Below are 13,925 nucleotides of genomic sequence, written 5' to 3' on the forward strand. Positions count from 1 at the left end.
AACGTCACCCCTGCAATAAACAGTGCTTTTACCACACTGCAACTTTTGATGCTGAATACCATTCTTGAATACACATAAATACATTTTTGGGGGAATTATATGCATGCATCAGCCACACACTTGGCCGGTTGACCTTCTTTGTGGAAAATTGATACACACCCACAGAGATACACACAAAATGTAAAGAAGCACAAGGATTTGGCTGCAGGGAAGCAAAAGAAAGTTCTTTGAGCTTGTTTGGGGATCAATGGTCATTAATCTTTGCCTAGAGGCCCAGGCTGCACTTTTTAGCAATGAGAAGAAGTGCTGATCCAAATATATAAGCTGTCTTTCCGCTAGTAACAAGCTACTTCGCGCAACTTCTCTTCCCATTGGTCAGCTTAAAGCAAGAGATGAGTCGAGAACTAGGGTCAGAGTAATTTAATTGAAGGTGGTTCGTCGAGACCTAATAAATATGGGTTTATTCTAGGTTTAAGATCATCAATAATGGAAGTTTTAGGAGTAATTTAAACTGCATAGATTTGTTTCTATTTAATTTTCCAATCTTATCCACAAAATACATAAATATATCTGGAAATATTTGAATGTAGATTGTCTTCATTCTTTGAAATTCTTTTTTGTATTTCAGGTTTATAAACTTTTTTAATGCCCTTTTTAATTCTTGAATGGTAGACTAGTTTTGGGCCTCAGTATAGGTAATAAAAACACTTAACAAAAAGTGTATGCTTATATGATGCAGAACAATTCCAACATGTCGTGTAGGACAATTAACATATTTTTCACCAAATATCATAAAATTGATTTTTCTCGCTGTAGACAGTTACGACAAAACCAACTGAGGAGCAAAAAAATAATTCCCTGCCGCTGTGAAAACGATTTGAGCTATGAACATAATGACTTCAATGTGTGCTTGAGTAGTTTAATGAATTTCCACATGTAATACTGATAATAATAATAATCCTTGTATGTGACGCCTACACAAGAATCTAATAAGAGTTGAGCACATTATTTCAAATGACATGCCAATTTCACACCAATAAATCATGACTCGATGCCAATTGGCAAGTGCTCACATCACTGTTGTATAACATTCCAGGCAAATTTTCTGCTCTAATATCGCACATTTCTTTGTTTCTTCTTCAGGATTTTACTCTTTTTCAGCTACACTGTAATGCCATCCATATCATATTCCAATTATGGAAGTCTAATAACAGAAGATGCAACAAAAATATCCGAGTGACCAAGCGGGAAATGAAAAATTTATGATTACAAACCATTCTCACCTTTATCGCATTGGTCAATATTACAATGAAAAAATATTTTATGCAGTGGACTCATTTGTCACCAAGTGTAATTAATGCCACACTGAAAATAAGGAAAGTTATTTTTCTGCCTGCAGACATCATTTTTTTAGGTTTAAGAATATGAGAATCCTATGCAAAACATTCCGTATTCTTAGATAAATAAAAGAAAAATATTGTGTGGACAGCAGATGGACTGATGGATGAAGTACTTGATACGGTAATTAATTACGTATTGTCCATGAAAGGGAGGATGCAGCATTTTTTTTGTCTTCAGAAAAAACAAATACAATACATGCTTACGCACGCGGACGAAGCAATTAATCACTTCACATTTGTTGTCGTCGTTTTCACGCATACAGCAACAACGCTTCTTGTGCAGCGTGGTGTAAACCTAATTAACCTTAACCACGTTGTGTTGTTCTATCATTCAAGGAAAAAGATAAAACAATATCACAAACAACCACAATAAAATCTCTACTTAAGCTCATTTGAATAGCTTTAACACCGAGCTTAATAATGAAGTGCGTAAATATATTGAGTCCTCAGTCTTAAGAGAATTTATTTCAAATTAATGATTTTTTTTTAATAAGTGTCTGACACTTTTTTTTCCAAGCACAAATAATTATAAAGTACAATTAAGCCAGATGGGGAATTTTGTTCATTAGTGGCATATGACTCAGTGTGTTTAATTTGATAATTTGAAGCTAGAATGAAATACAAGCGTCAGCTTACAAAAAGTGCATTAACATTGTCGAATGTTTTTAAATGTTAAGGCAATTTAAGGTGACCTAGTTTATTGCATTTATCTCATCTGTGGACACATGAAAAACCTCAGCTGGGTGTGATGAGGGTGCAACATGCCAAATAGTCTCATTACTTCCATAAATAGTCACTCAAAGCCTTACAAATGTTCTTGGTATTACTCCACAAATTGCGCACATTGTTGTCTTTCTGCAAGGAAGTGCCACAATAATGAATTTTGATAAATACAGAACTTGAACTTCACATGATTCAACCCCACATTTGTAATGTTGTGTATTCATGAGCGGGAATTAACATTTGAGTCTTATATAGTATACAATAGATGTGATTTATGATCAGCATTTTGTTGCTTGCATATCATTTGCCCCGTCAATTCCATCTCTCACCAAGCTGGGAAATGCCATTAAATAACTTTTGACATCCTTGTTGTGCTAATGTTGATGCAATAATGCGAGACGTCCTCTAAAACTTCTGACACACAGTATTTGGGCTCTGGCTGTATTTGTTTTGTTTTGGTTTATTTATTTTTTTAGATTATAACTTTATTTCATCCCATATTCGGTAAATTTCTTGGTTGCAGTAGCAAGACAGACACAAGACACACAAGACATTGTAGAACTAGGTAAAAAAAACTGGAGCCACACAAAGTCTGTTTCTGTCTTTTTTTTTGCTATTGTGTGTCAAGGTCAATTGTTTTTGACACGCTCCATTTTCATAAAATAACTTAAATACATGCTTTGTGAGGTAGTTTTAGCACATTTACAAGTAAGATCGTTAAATAACCTTGCTATGGCGGCAGATCTAGTTACCTTATTTGACATTATTTGTTTGAATATGTAGATTAAGCTCCTCCCCTTACATAAAAACATACTTCTCTGGAAGCAACAGGCAGCAAAGGAGTATATTTCAAATTGAGTCATGTGAAGTAAGAGGCCAAAAATGAATAATTTTCATTGAGAAATTCAAAGTAATTTATTCCAGACTACACTGTGCATTCAATTTCAATTTCATCAGAATCATTAACCCTTTTGAAAAAGTTCCAGGCTGAACCATGAGATTGAGGCCATGAAGACTTCATTACAACAATTACCAGGCAAACAAATCAAGATGAGGCACACACATTAGCTCATATTTGCCGGCAAACTTCAAGCTCTATTATTGTTATGGTGACATTTGACTCCTCACGCTGAATATTCATAAGTGATTTGTTTTTTTGAAAATGATTGCTCACATCCACAATCCTCGAATTGGATAGGAGCGAGGAGGTCAAGTTTTAACCAAGAGGGTTTCCCTCGAGACAAACTGTCTGGGAAAACACTGACTATACGTGACATAGGAAATTGAATCAAACAATGAATGTCCTTGAAAGAGATCCTACGCGGTGAGCTCAACAATATTATATGATATTATCAAATTCCCTTTGTTGTTGAATTGAATATTTTCCAAAGGTCCTCAATGCGGTATGCAAGAGAGGAACTTCGAGATAGCAACAATACTCAAATTAAAGTAGCATGTATACTATAATCAATCCTGTTTTGTCACATTATTCCCTTTGTACGTTAAAAAAAAAAAAAAAAAACAGACCAAACTTCAATGTGACAAATTACTAAAATACTTTAGAAATGGCCAAATTTACCATTCTGGTAACTCTGCAGCTGCACAGGACAAAAACACTACATCACCACAGCACAAACGAGAGATTTATTTCTTCTTTAACCTCAAGAATAATGAATTGGTTAGATGAATATTTATTCTAGAGCCGCTCTCACAAAGGCTTGTGTCAACTTTTACTTTTCTTTAATCCGAACTGATCTCCCTCAATATTGTGCAGGCTGACTGCAAAGTCTTAGTTAGGGAGATTTCGGTCTCAGCCCGGCTTACTATACAGTAGTGCGCTAGAGCTCGATTTAATGTATGCAAATACCAGTAGTGTTTCGTGACGACTGGTGGAGGTGGGTATACGCCCACATTTTGTCCTAAGATGGATGTTAAAAAAAGGACATTATTTCAGTTCTTGCTCACTACAACGAATGTACGTTGCATGTGCATGTTGGTTCATTGTTGTGTTGTATGCATGACACCCATTTGTAATTTGTTTTCATTTTTCCGAGCCGCTTTTGGCCACTGAGCACCGGTGAATCGTAATATAACATAAACAAATTTAAATGAACTTGGATTACGATGCACACACTCAAAATAAGTTTAATCTAACCTTACACTAAATTTAGTTCTAATTTTGTTTTACATTTTTATACCTTTTGTTCTTCCGGCCGGGTTGGCTGTTTGCCCTGCCTTGTATTCCATTCAAAATATTCCGAAAATGATGCACACAAATGTCCTCACAATAGGATAACGCACGACCACTTGCCAATGAGAAGTAATATATAGTACTAGCGATCGCTACGCCATTCGCGCTGAGTGACGGAAAAAAAACATGCAACGCTCCGCCCAGTGGTCGTAGATATCTGTTATACACGAAAGAGATGCGGCAAAAAAGACAGCGTGCTACAATGATAAACAGCCTCTCATGTCTTGGCCATCTGGCTTTCTCGTATCTCGAAATATTTCTCGTAGCTAGAGATAATTATTTGCTCGAAATTTTTTCTCGAAATGCTCGTATGTCGGGGTGCTCATATGCCGAGTTACCACTGTAAATAGGTCAGAAGTTTGTCTAAATTGTTAGGGTTCAAGTTTAAGGCGTAGGGAATACTTTAGACATCCTGATTGTTACGATCGCGCCGAGACATCGTGGCGCGATCGGGGGGATTTGGACCCAGTAGCGGGGAAGCAGGAAGAGACGAGACGAGCTGTTCCTGACAGTAACTTTAATGACTCAAAAGCTTTACAAAATAACAAAGGCTTGTACATCCCAAAATGTAACAAAACCGGAGTATGGGGAATAGTACCTTGTAGCGATGTATGCTGTAATACGTAGGGTGTCACGCAGGACGAGCCGACAATGACTAACTACTTCCGTGGTGCTTAAATACCCCCATCAGGAAGTAATCAATGATCATTTGCAGCGGCTCTAACCTGACGGCAAGCCAGGAGGTACAAACGAGCCGCTCCTGACACTGATAAGACCTTGGGAACACTTTTAAGGAGGTTGAACGTAATCAGCATATTCACGGCAATGCCACTGTACTTTGACCAAAGCGAAGTTTTAGCAATACCATAGAACAAATAGTTTTGGCGGTGAAGGTATCGCGGTTCTAACGTTCATGAAGTGCAAGAGAAAGCTGTGATCAGGTGAAAAAATCGATACTTGGCTAACTACCAGCACGGTTTACAGGTAAGCTCAGCAAAATGGGTTTTGCCCTTCCACAGCTTTTTTTTGGTCTTCTGAATTTGATTTGTACCCAGAGGAAAGGAATGGCTTGGTGCTCCCTGGCCAGATGATTAAGGCAAGGTAGAGTCAAGGGTTTAAGCTAAAAAAAGCCAGCTGACCAGCAGCAAGTCATATTCAAGGGCTGAAACACCTCAGTGCACTTCAATCAGTTCGGCCGCATAGGTTCATGCAAGCTGAATGTGCATTTGCTCATTCTTGCTGTTTGAATCATCTCTGCCACCAGCATGCAATCTTTGCTTTTTCTGTTGAGCTTTACACAAACACAATTCTCTGCACTTAGGATGAATTTGTATGACACTTGACTACACTTTAACGGTGACTGGTCCTCTTCTTGGAAAGGCATTTCTAGATGGCAAAGAAAATTCCATGAACTCTTACATTGACATTCACAAATACATCTTTGGCGGAGTTGTTTTGATTCTTCTGCTGACCTCCTTTCCTATTCATTTTGTTCTGCTCAAACCACAGCAACAACAACATTGAGTTAACTATTTTCTTGGTGTCAAGGAAACAATATGAAGTTAGTTGAAGAGCATAAACAAACTAGTCCTTTGGCATCTTATATTATATTGCAAACACTTTTACGTAGTGTTTATGATTTACGGATAACTTTCTTCTCGTAGTACATTCAAGATCATCACTGTATTTTTTGGTCTATAAGTCACACTGGAGTATAAGTCACTTTTTTATTTCAGCAGGAACGAAGAACAAACATGTTAAAGTGACAATAGTAAAATGGAAAACAACAGGCTAAATAGGCACGGAGTAACAACACTTTTTCCAATAACTATAGCCCAAAAACAATAAATAATATGAAAAAAAGGCAATGTATAGTCCGGAAAATACGGTATTTTAAGTCAATATAATCAGAGAGTAGACATGCAAAGCTTTTAATTGTACAGTATTACAATATATTTCCAAATTAAAACCTTGTTGGAAGCATCACATACTGTAGTAACGGATGGCTTTATTAATGGTCTGATCGATACCTTGTTTAGAGAGCTTGGCTCTATTTCCTGGTAGCGAATATTTGTTGTTGATTAATGGGCAAGGAATGAATTATGAATTCATCACAATCAACCCGCCAATAGCAATTATCCATAGCTAATACACTCTGTACAAGATGTATTACGGCCAATTTCAACCAACAGATAATGTTGAGGCTGGTCATCTAATAGATCCATCAACCTCAACTAAACTTTCAGCAAAAATGCTAAAACCCACAAAGTAATATTGTAAATAAGGATTATTATTATTTAGATGTATTATTAATTCTAAGATTCAAAACGGTGTCCTTTTTAAGGGTTCTGTCATGCGTTTCAAGGTGTCTGTATAGGTTGTTTTTTTGTAGTAAAATTTGTTTTATTATTTGGAAATGGACTAGGGCGTTTGTTAAAAGGGGATGTAAGACCTTTAACAGAGAAGCCCAAGTCATACTCAAACAACTTGAAAACACGCCTGTCTGCTTTAGTGCTTCTAGCTTATCCTGGGCTCGAGCACCTTCAGCTGGAAGGAACAAAGAGCTGCAGTGTGTTTGAGTGAGGAATTGGGAGGAGGGAGGCAGATGTAGGGATGTTTTCACAGGCTTCAATTCAGGAAAGGAAAGTGTGATGGAGGGCGGGGGACTACACTGCCCCCCATTGGAATTTATTCAGAGGGTGAATACTTACCTTCCAGCACAGTTGTCACAAAACAACTAATATTTACTTGACTATGTTCAAATAGTAAAAGCATTATGCAGTAAAATATGCATATTTTAGCCCAACACCAAGTATAAAGTTAATCCTGCTGCTTAATTTGAGATAACCTTCATATTTCCTCCATGTTGCAAATTCACATATTGATTTATTTTAGTTTTATTATTTTGGTTAACATTAAAAAACATCACATTAAAATTAACTTTGTTTAGACATTTAAATTATACTTCAATAATTGAATGTAATAGTCTGGAGAAGTACATTTTAATGCTGAATTATAATTCTCAACCGTCCTTGCATTGCTAATTTATACTGTTTTACAGAATATAATCAGTGGAACGCACTATTACTGTATTTCTTACAAATTCTAGTTATTTACTTTAAGTCCGAAACTGATAAAAAATGTGAGTCCAAAATGCTGGCAATTAGAAAGTCTCTTCCAAACAGTAAATGTTTGTTTGTTGTATATTAGGCCTTTACTATTTACAAAATATGTATACAGTACTGATATAGTTTCTGTCTCTTCTCAATCAGCTGCTGACATCTAGCTGACGCTGTAGCAATTGCACACCGCTCACTACCTTTCCTAGGTACTAACAGATGGAAATAATGATACCGAAAGGGCAAATGAATAAATTCCTTTAATTGTGTGAACAGACTGGGATTTACGTTCAGGTTCCAAAGTGCCTAGCTGCTGAAAGGGGATCTTACAAGAAATGACTTTTAGCTTTTGCCCCGTCAGTGAGCCACGTTCACGTGGGTTGAACAGGAAGATAACATCAATTGGTTGTTAGACAATCATAATAAGGTGGATCTCGCAAGTATTTGAACATCACAAGGGAACAAGTCACTTTTACGCTGTTTCTAAAGAATCACCCCCAAGTCTTTTTATTGTCTACATTATTAGTTTGAAATTTGTCATAGGAGCACTACGGCTGACTGGTTTTCGCAGATGGAAGTCAACTGGGACTGGCTCTGGCATCCACACCCATATGAGTATTTATCACTGTCATGTATAAGCCAAAGGAAGTTTTTTTTTCGTCTTTTTTATTTTTTAGAATAAATATTTTATGTTTTACCCCTCTATTACGGTAAATCTGAGTTTATGCATAAAAAAGAAAGAACTTGGAATTTTTAGATGTTTGCGAAGTTTACACAATGTCTGCTACAGTCCAATGAGTCCATGGTTGAACTTCAGACCATAATTTCAAAAGGTTATGTTTAGCACCCCCAAATTTCATTATTGCTACCGTTACCTAACCCCCCACAAATAGTGAGGGTTCACTTAACCGCCACGCAACTAACTTCAGTTGAACAATGCTGGCAATTAACGATGATAAATTATTCACGTAAATAAAGGGAAGCACTACATTAACAATTCAGCTCAATGCGATGACACGTTCCCGGCTTGACTTAATGGAATAATCGTCCGCTCTCATCTCATCATCAGCGACAAATGAGCAACCGTGTGAAAGTCACCCGCACAAAAGGGTTGCTTCATTTTGTGCTCTCCCTCGGGTGATTACGGGGCCATCCTCATCACCTAAGGCTCATTAAAGAATTGCTCCCTTGCTAGTGACACCTTGATTGTTGGCACTAATGGCGTTAATCTCAATAATACCTGGCCCTCGCTCGCTTATGCTTGAGAGTTCTCATTAAACCTCGTTGTTAATTTAGGAACCAACCTTTTAATGAAGTTTTGACATCTGCAAGTTGGCCCTAAGTCTGTTTGACAGTTTAACGTACTTTCTGTGCTTGCCAGGAGCAACCAAATCCTACCGCATTAGAGCCATAATGTAATATACAACATTGTACCAACTTTGCCTCATACCTGAGGACAATTTAGCGTGTTTAATCTACTGTGCAAGCAGGAATGCACTAACCAATCTTTTTCATCACCTTGAAAAATTCCAACATCTTTCAGACGTGACGTGATTTTACACAGTGAGGAGAGGTTGTTTTTCCTTTTGTTTCATGGCTGCAAATTTTTCTGAAGCAGTATTTTAGCTCAATTGAAAAGATTACATATATGACAACCTGACAATATGGTAAATAGCCAAAAAGGCCAAAATTGCTTTTACTTCTATCTTTGCTGGGGCTGGATGACAACTAATGTGGTATCCTAAACCGGTACTCGGACGTTTCATCGAAAGACGTTTGGTCCCTGGACGTTTGGTCCCCGGACGTTTGGTCGACTGGACGTTTGGTCGACTGGACGTTTGGTCGACTGGACGTTTGGTCGACTGGACGTTTGGTCGACTGGACGTTTGGTCGACTGGACGTTTGGTCGACTGGACGTTTGGTCGACTGGACGTTTGGTAGAACGGACGTTTGGTCGACTGGACGTTTGGTAGAACGGACGTTTGGTAGAACGGACGTTTGGTAGAACGGACGTTTGGTAGAACGGACGTTTGGTAGAACGGACGTTTGGTAGAACGGACGTTTGGTAGAACGGACGTTTGGTAGAACGGACGTTTGGTAGAACGGACGTTTGGTAGAACGGACGTTTGGTAGAACGGACGTTTGGTAGAACGGACGTTTGGTAGAACGGACGTTTGGTAGAACGGACGTTTGGTAGAACGGACGTTTGGTAGAACGGACGTTTGGTAGAACGGACGTTTGGTAGAACGGACGTTTGGTAGAACGGACGTTTGGTAGAACGGACGTTTGGTAGAACGGACGTTTGGTAGAACGGACGTTTGGTAGAACGGACGTTTGGTCGCGGGGTTGTTACTGTTGAAACCAGCTCTCAAAATTATACTCATGAGAGAGAGAGAGAGTTTAATATCAAAATATCTAAAATCAAAATATCAACAGTAAACTCTGTCATAATTTCACAGCGAGCGAACCTGGTGACCAAACGTCCGTTCTACCAAACGTCCGGTCGACCAAACGTCCGTTCTACCAAACGTCCGGTCGACCAAATGTCCTGTCACGTCCTAAACCTAGCCCCTGTCCTCTGGAAAAAAATGGCTATTACCACGAGACTTTAAGAGCATCCAAAGCAAAGTCATTTGCTCACAAAATGCTGGCAATTATCAGCAAAATCTAATTTGGTGGCAATGGAAGAGAAAGGTGGTGCTATTAACAGATTTGACAGAACAAAGCCACACAACCAGCCCATGGTTGAGGAGACAAGTCCGAGACAGTGTGTTAAGGCGCAGGTTTCATGCACGGCTGCAGCCGACATGAGAAATGCATAGCGGATCGTGGGCCCGTCGCGATAAAAGCAAGAATGGCAACACAGGAACACGCAAGCGGCAGCCTCTTGGGCCGAGCCGCCTTCGTCTTTGTCATATTAAAAATGAAGTCGTTACACTTGTCACAAGCTGCACTGCCTCTCTACTTACAGTTTTTATTTAGAGTGTGTTCTGCTCGTGCGAGGGAGTCAGAGAAAAAACAACAAACTAATTTTGGGGAAATGACACACTTTCATGCCCTCACGCAGAAAGTTGACAGCGACACAATTGCTAAATTGATGAAGTTTTATCTGGTTTAATGAATTACAGGACCAACTTGTAGCACACAGGATACATTTACATCTAGATGAAAATATGGGTCTGGCACAAACATTTATTATTGGTTACCTCTGCCTCTTCATCTACTTTGCACAGAGGTGAAATATATCAGAAATGTTCCAACACAAAACAATCATCAGGGGTACAAGTCATTTTATGTCATCTACGAAGTTACAATGGGTTTAAAATGTGGTTCCTGAAATTGGATAATTCAGGATTAGTATTTAATTAAATGTGGCCTGACGGATGGTCAAGGGTTCGATGAACCATTTACTGGTTATTTTGCTATTGTTTCAAAAAAGCAAACAAAACTTTTTGAAATATGTGGTAGATAGATAGTCAGGATGGCAGAATAAGACAAAAAAACATCTGAAAAGGGCAACTGATTTTGACACCTGTCGTCTCTTACCTTCCAGATGTTCCCCAAACGCCTCTTGACACTCATCCATCACTTGGCCAAAAGTCACAACCTTCTTCTTGGCGCCTTCCCGCATGATGCCTTTGGAGAGGGTAAGCAAAAGTGAACATGGCGGAATCATGAGGCAAAAGGTCAAAGTCTAACAGCGCGGGATGGGATTGTGGCTGTCAGGTAGACGCTTTGAAAAGGCAGGAAAAAAAGGCTCGTGTTTACAGTTTACAGCAGGGAATAACGACAAAGCAGCTCTGTCAAGGACCCCCGTGAGAGGCTGGCTGATGGTCAGGACATGCTATATGCCATAAATCACAGTGACGTTTGTCCGCCTCGTAAATGGCTTGTCACTATGGCACAAAAACATGATTATGCTCTGCTTTATTGTTCTGTTGTAGCATTTTTTAAGCATAAAGCTATTTAATGTGATAGAAAGCGGTATTGGACTAACATAGTAGGTTATTGTAGCTGTGCTTGAACTTAAATCACGGAAATCTTTATCATGTCAGTGTTTCACCCTTTAAGAAATTTGTTGTTGAATGCATTCAGTTGAAATGTTTTTCAAATTTATGAATCAACAACAGATGTAGATCTGTGCTGAGTACAAAAAATATATAGTAACTTGACTTTCTATATTCGAATTTAGTAGGACAATAAAATAGATTCGTTTGTATTTAAAATGCCTTCCACCCTCTCAGATGTTTTGCCTCTACCCCCTAATAAATAAAAACTAAACTTTTTGCTTGCGAATGCCTTTTTAGGTTCTCGATAGGGTTGAGGTCAGGTGAATAATGTTTTTGTCCACTCTTTTGCCTAAACTTCCCTTGTTCACTGCACATTTATTTTTAATGAAATCCTAAAAACAAGCATGGATTCACCAGTTTGCCTGTAGAGTTTCGATCTGGAATGACCTGTTGTACATTGTGGTAGTTGAGCAGTGAGCATGTCTCCCTTATAGTTCTGAGATATTGGGTTTAAACCTCAGCTCCAGCCTTCTTGTGTGGAGTTTGAATGTTTTCCCTATATCTGCGTTCACAAAACGCTCTAGAATTGACTGTAATGTGTGCATGGATACCTGTCTAAGCTTCTGAATGTAATCTGACTCTTACCAAATGCCCTTGAAAAAGAGAAACCACCCGGCCCCACCCCAAGCTGCATAGACGGTAATAAAATCAAGAAAGATGGACTTCTACTAAAAAAAAGCATATATCTCTTCTAGCATGTTTTGAGAGGCTCAGATGAATCACCTGTCGTCCTTGAGGGCAATTTGCGGTCCAGCGCCACCTCCGACCTGGGAAGGCAGGCCTTGTGCATTTCTATTCATCATAAGGCACTATGCTCGTAAGCATGTTTCAACAAACACACACACACACACATGTTTGAGAGTCAAGATGCAAAGCAACAAAGTCAGCAGTGTATAAAATGAAAATTACAAACCGGCGCTGCGGCCAGCCACTCAGTCAGTCGGGGTTTATTTGGGACTGCATTGGCAAGCAAAAACAAGGTGTTGGAGACCAATCTCTGTCAGATTCCTGACATTTTTTATTCACTTTGGGAGTAAAGTAACAGCTGCCCATTGTGAATGTTTTCTTTCACTGCCTTTTATTTATGAACAATCAATAGGCAAGTGCCCATGCAATGTTCCGGATCAGTAATAGTGCTTTATTGTTGTTCAAGTGCTACGTTCATCTGTCTACCGTGTTTTCTTGCTGAAATCACCTTTCCTTTTTCTTGAACTCAATATTGACGGAGCTTTTACATTCTTCGCAAGAATTATTGTGCCAAAATATCAAGTAGAAATCAGACAGTTCATTTTGAATTTTGGTATTGGTCAATCAAACTGAATTTTCATTCATCTGAACAAAGATTTTACAGATGTTTAAATTGTGAATGTGCTAATATATCTTTGTTAAATAAGGACTAAGAAATACTGAAAACAACTTCGATCACTAATCTTCTATCAATAAATTACTATTTGGGGGGGAAAAACAAAACCGATGTTAGTTATTAGCATTTTTGCCTCAAATGATTCTTCGAATTCATTTAATGCCACACTGGTGGCATCTTTACTCTGGGGAAATCATGTGACAGAGCAAAAGTCATTTACCTCTTTTTGGGTTTGGCTCCCATCCTGCATCCACAGTACCCTCCATCCCATCTAAATTTAGGGCCACTCATTCTTCCAAAATCTACTTGTACAGGATCAGCTTTGCTTGGTTTTGGCTGGTTTGTGTCTGCCTAGAAAATTGATTAATGTTGCCCAGAGCTCCTCATGTCTCACCTTACAAATGTGACTGACTTTCCAATGTCCTTCCAGGGACACGATGCTACTCGCCAATGTATTTGTCACTAATGTATTCCAATTGAATTGCGCCTAAACAAACTTATAATTGCTCCAGTTGCATACAAACACACAGAGCATTCTGCCAGTGTGTGCCAAAGTAACAGTATGTTTGTCTCTGGGCAGCAAATTGAGGGCAGGCTGTCCTCGTTTTTGTTATGCAGGAAGAGAATTTCAGTTGAAATGTCAGGAGGGACCTGAAATTCAGGCTAACTTTTACAGGTAGACTTATTGCACCACTGTTCAATGTTGTTGTACTCTTAAGAAAAGTGTTGTCACATGGAATAGAAGGTTTTGGTTAGCAAAGCGTGAATGGATATTTGAATAAACCCCGCAATCTTAAATTAACACCATTTTTTTGTCCAAGTAGAAAGAAGGAAGATTGTTTTCACCTAAGTGAATAGTGCACAGAGAAACTAATTTAGGAGCAGGGTTTTGGAACAAACCTGGGATGTTCTGCTGTATTTGTTAATGGCTCCATCCATCTGTGATCTCAGCAACCGTTCTGCTCATCGCCAGTTCCGCCTTCGCCAATTTGGCTTGGA

General features: G+C 38.7%; 1 protein-coding gene across 4 annotated transcripts in view; it reads left to right on the plus strand.

The window, feature by feature from the left end:
• LOC144090365 (uncharacterized protein C14orf132) overlaps positions 1–13,925 on the plus strand; it is a 60,749-nt gene that overhangs the window by 19,052 nt on the left and 27,772 nt on the right. For 2 of the 4 annotated variants that reach the window (XM_077621827.1, XM_077621828.1), the window contains exons 2-3: positions 11,047–11,140; positions 12,259–12,380. In XM_077621827.1, coding sequence (XP_077477953.1) covers positions 12,375–12,380 — 6 coding nt within the window. In that variant the 5' untranslated portion in view covers positions 11,047–11,140; positions 12,259–12,374. The remainder of the gene's footprint in view (positions 1–11,046; positions 11,141–12,258; positions 12,381–13,925) is intronic. The other 2 variants (XM_077621826.1, XM_077621825.1) reach the window with 1 other exon arrangement.

This window comes from Stigmatopora argus, chromosome 15 (genome assembly GCF_051989625.1).
Source record: "Stigmatopora argus isolate UIUO_Sarg chromosome 15, RoL_Sarg_1.0, whole genome shotgun sequence".
In the NCBI taxonomy this organism is placed as follows: domain Eukaryota; kingdom Metazoa; phylum Chordata; class Actinopteri; order Syngnathiformes; family Syngnathidae; genus Stigmatopora; species Stigmatopora argus.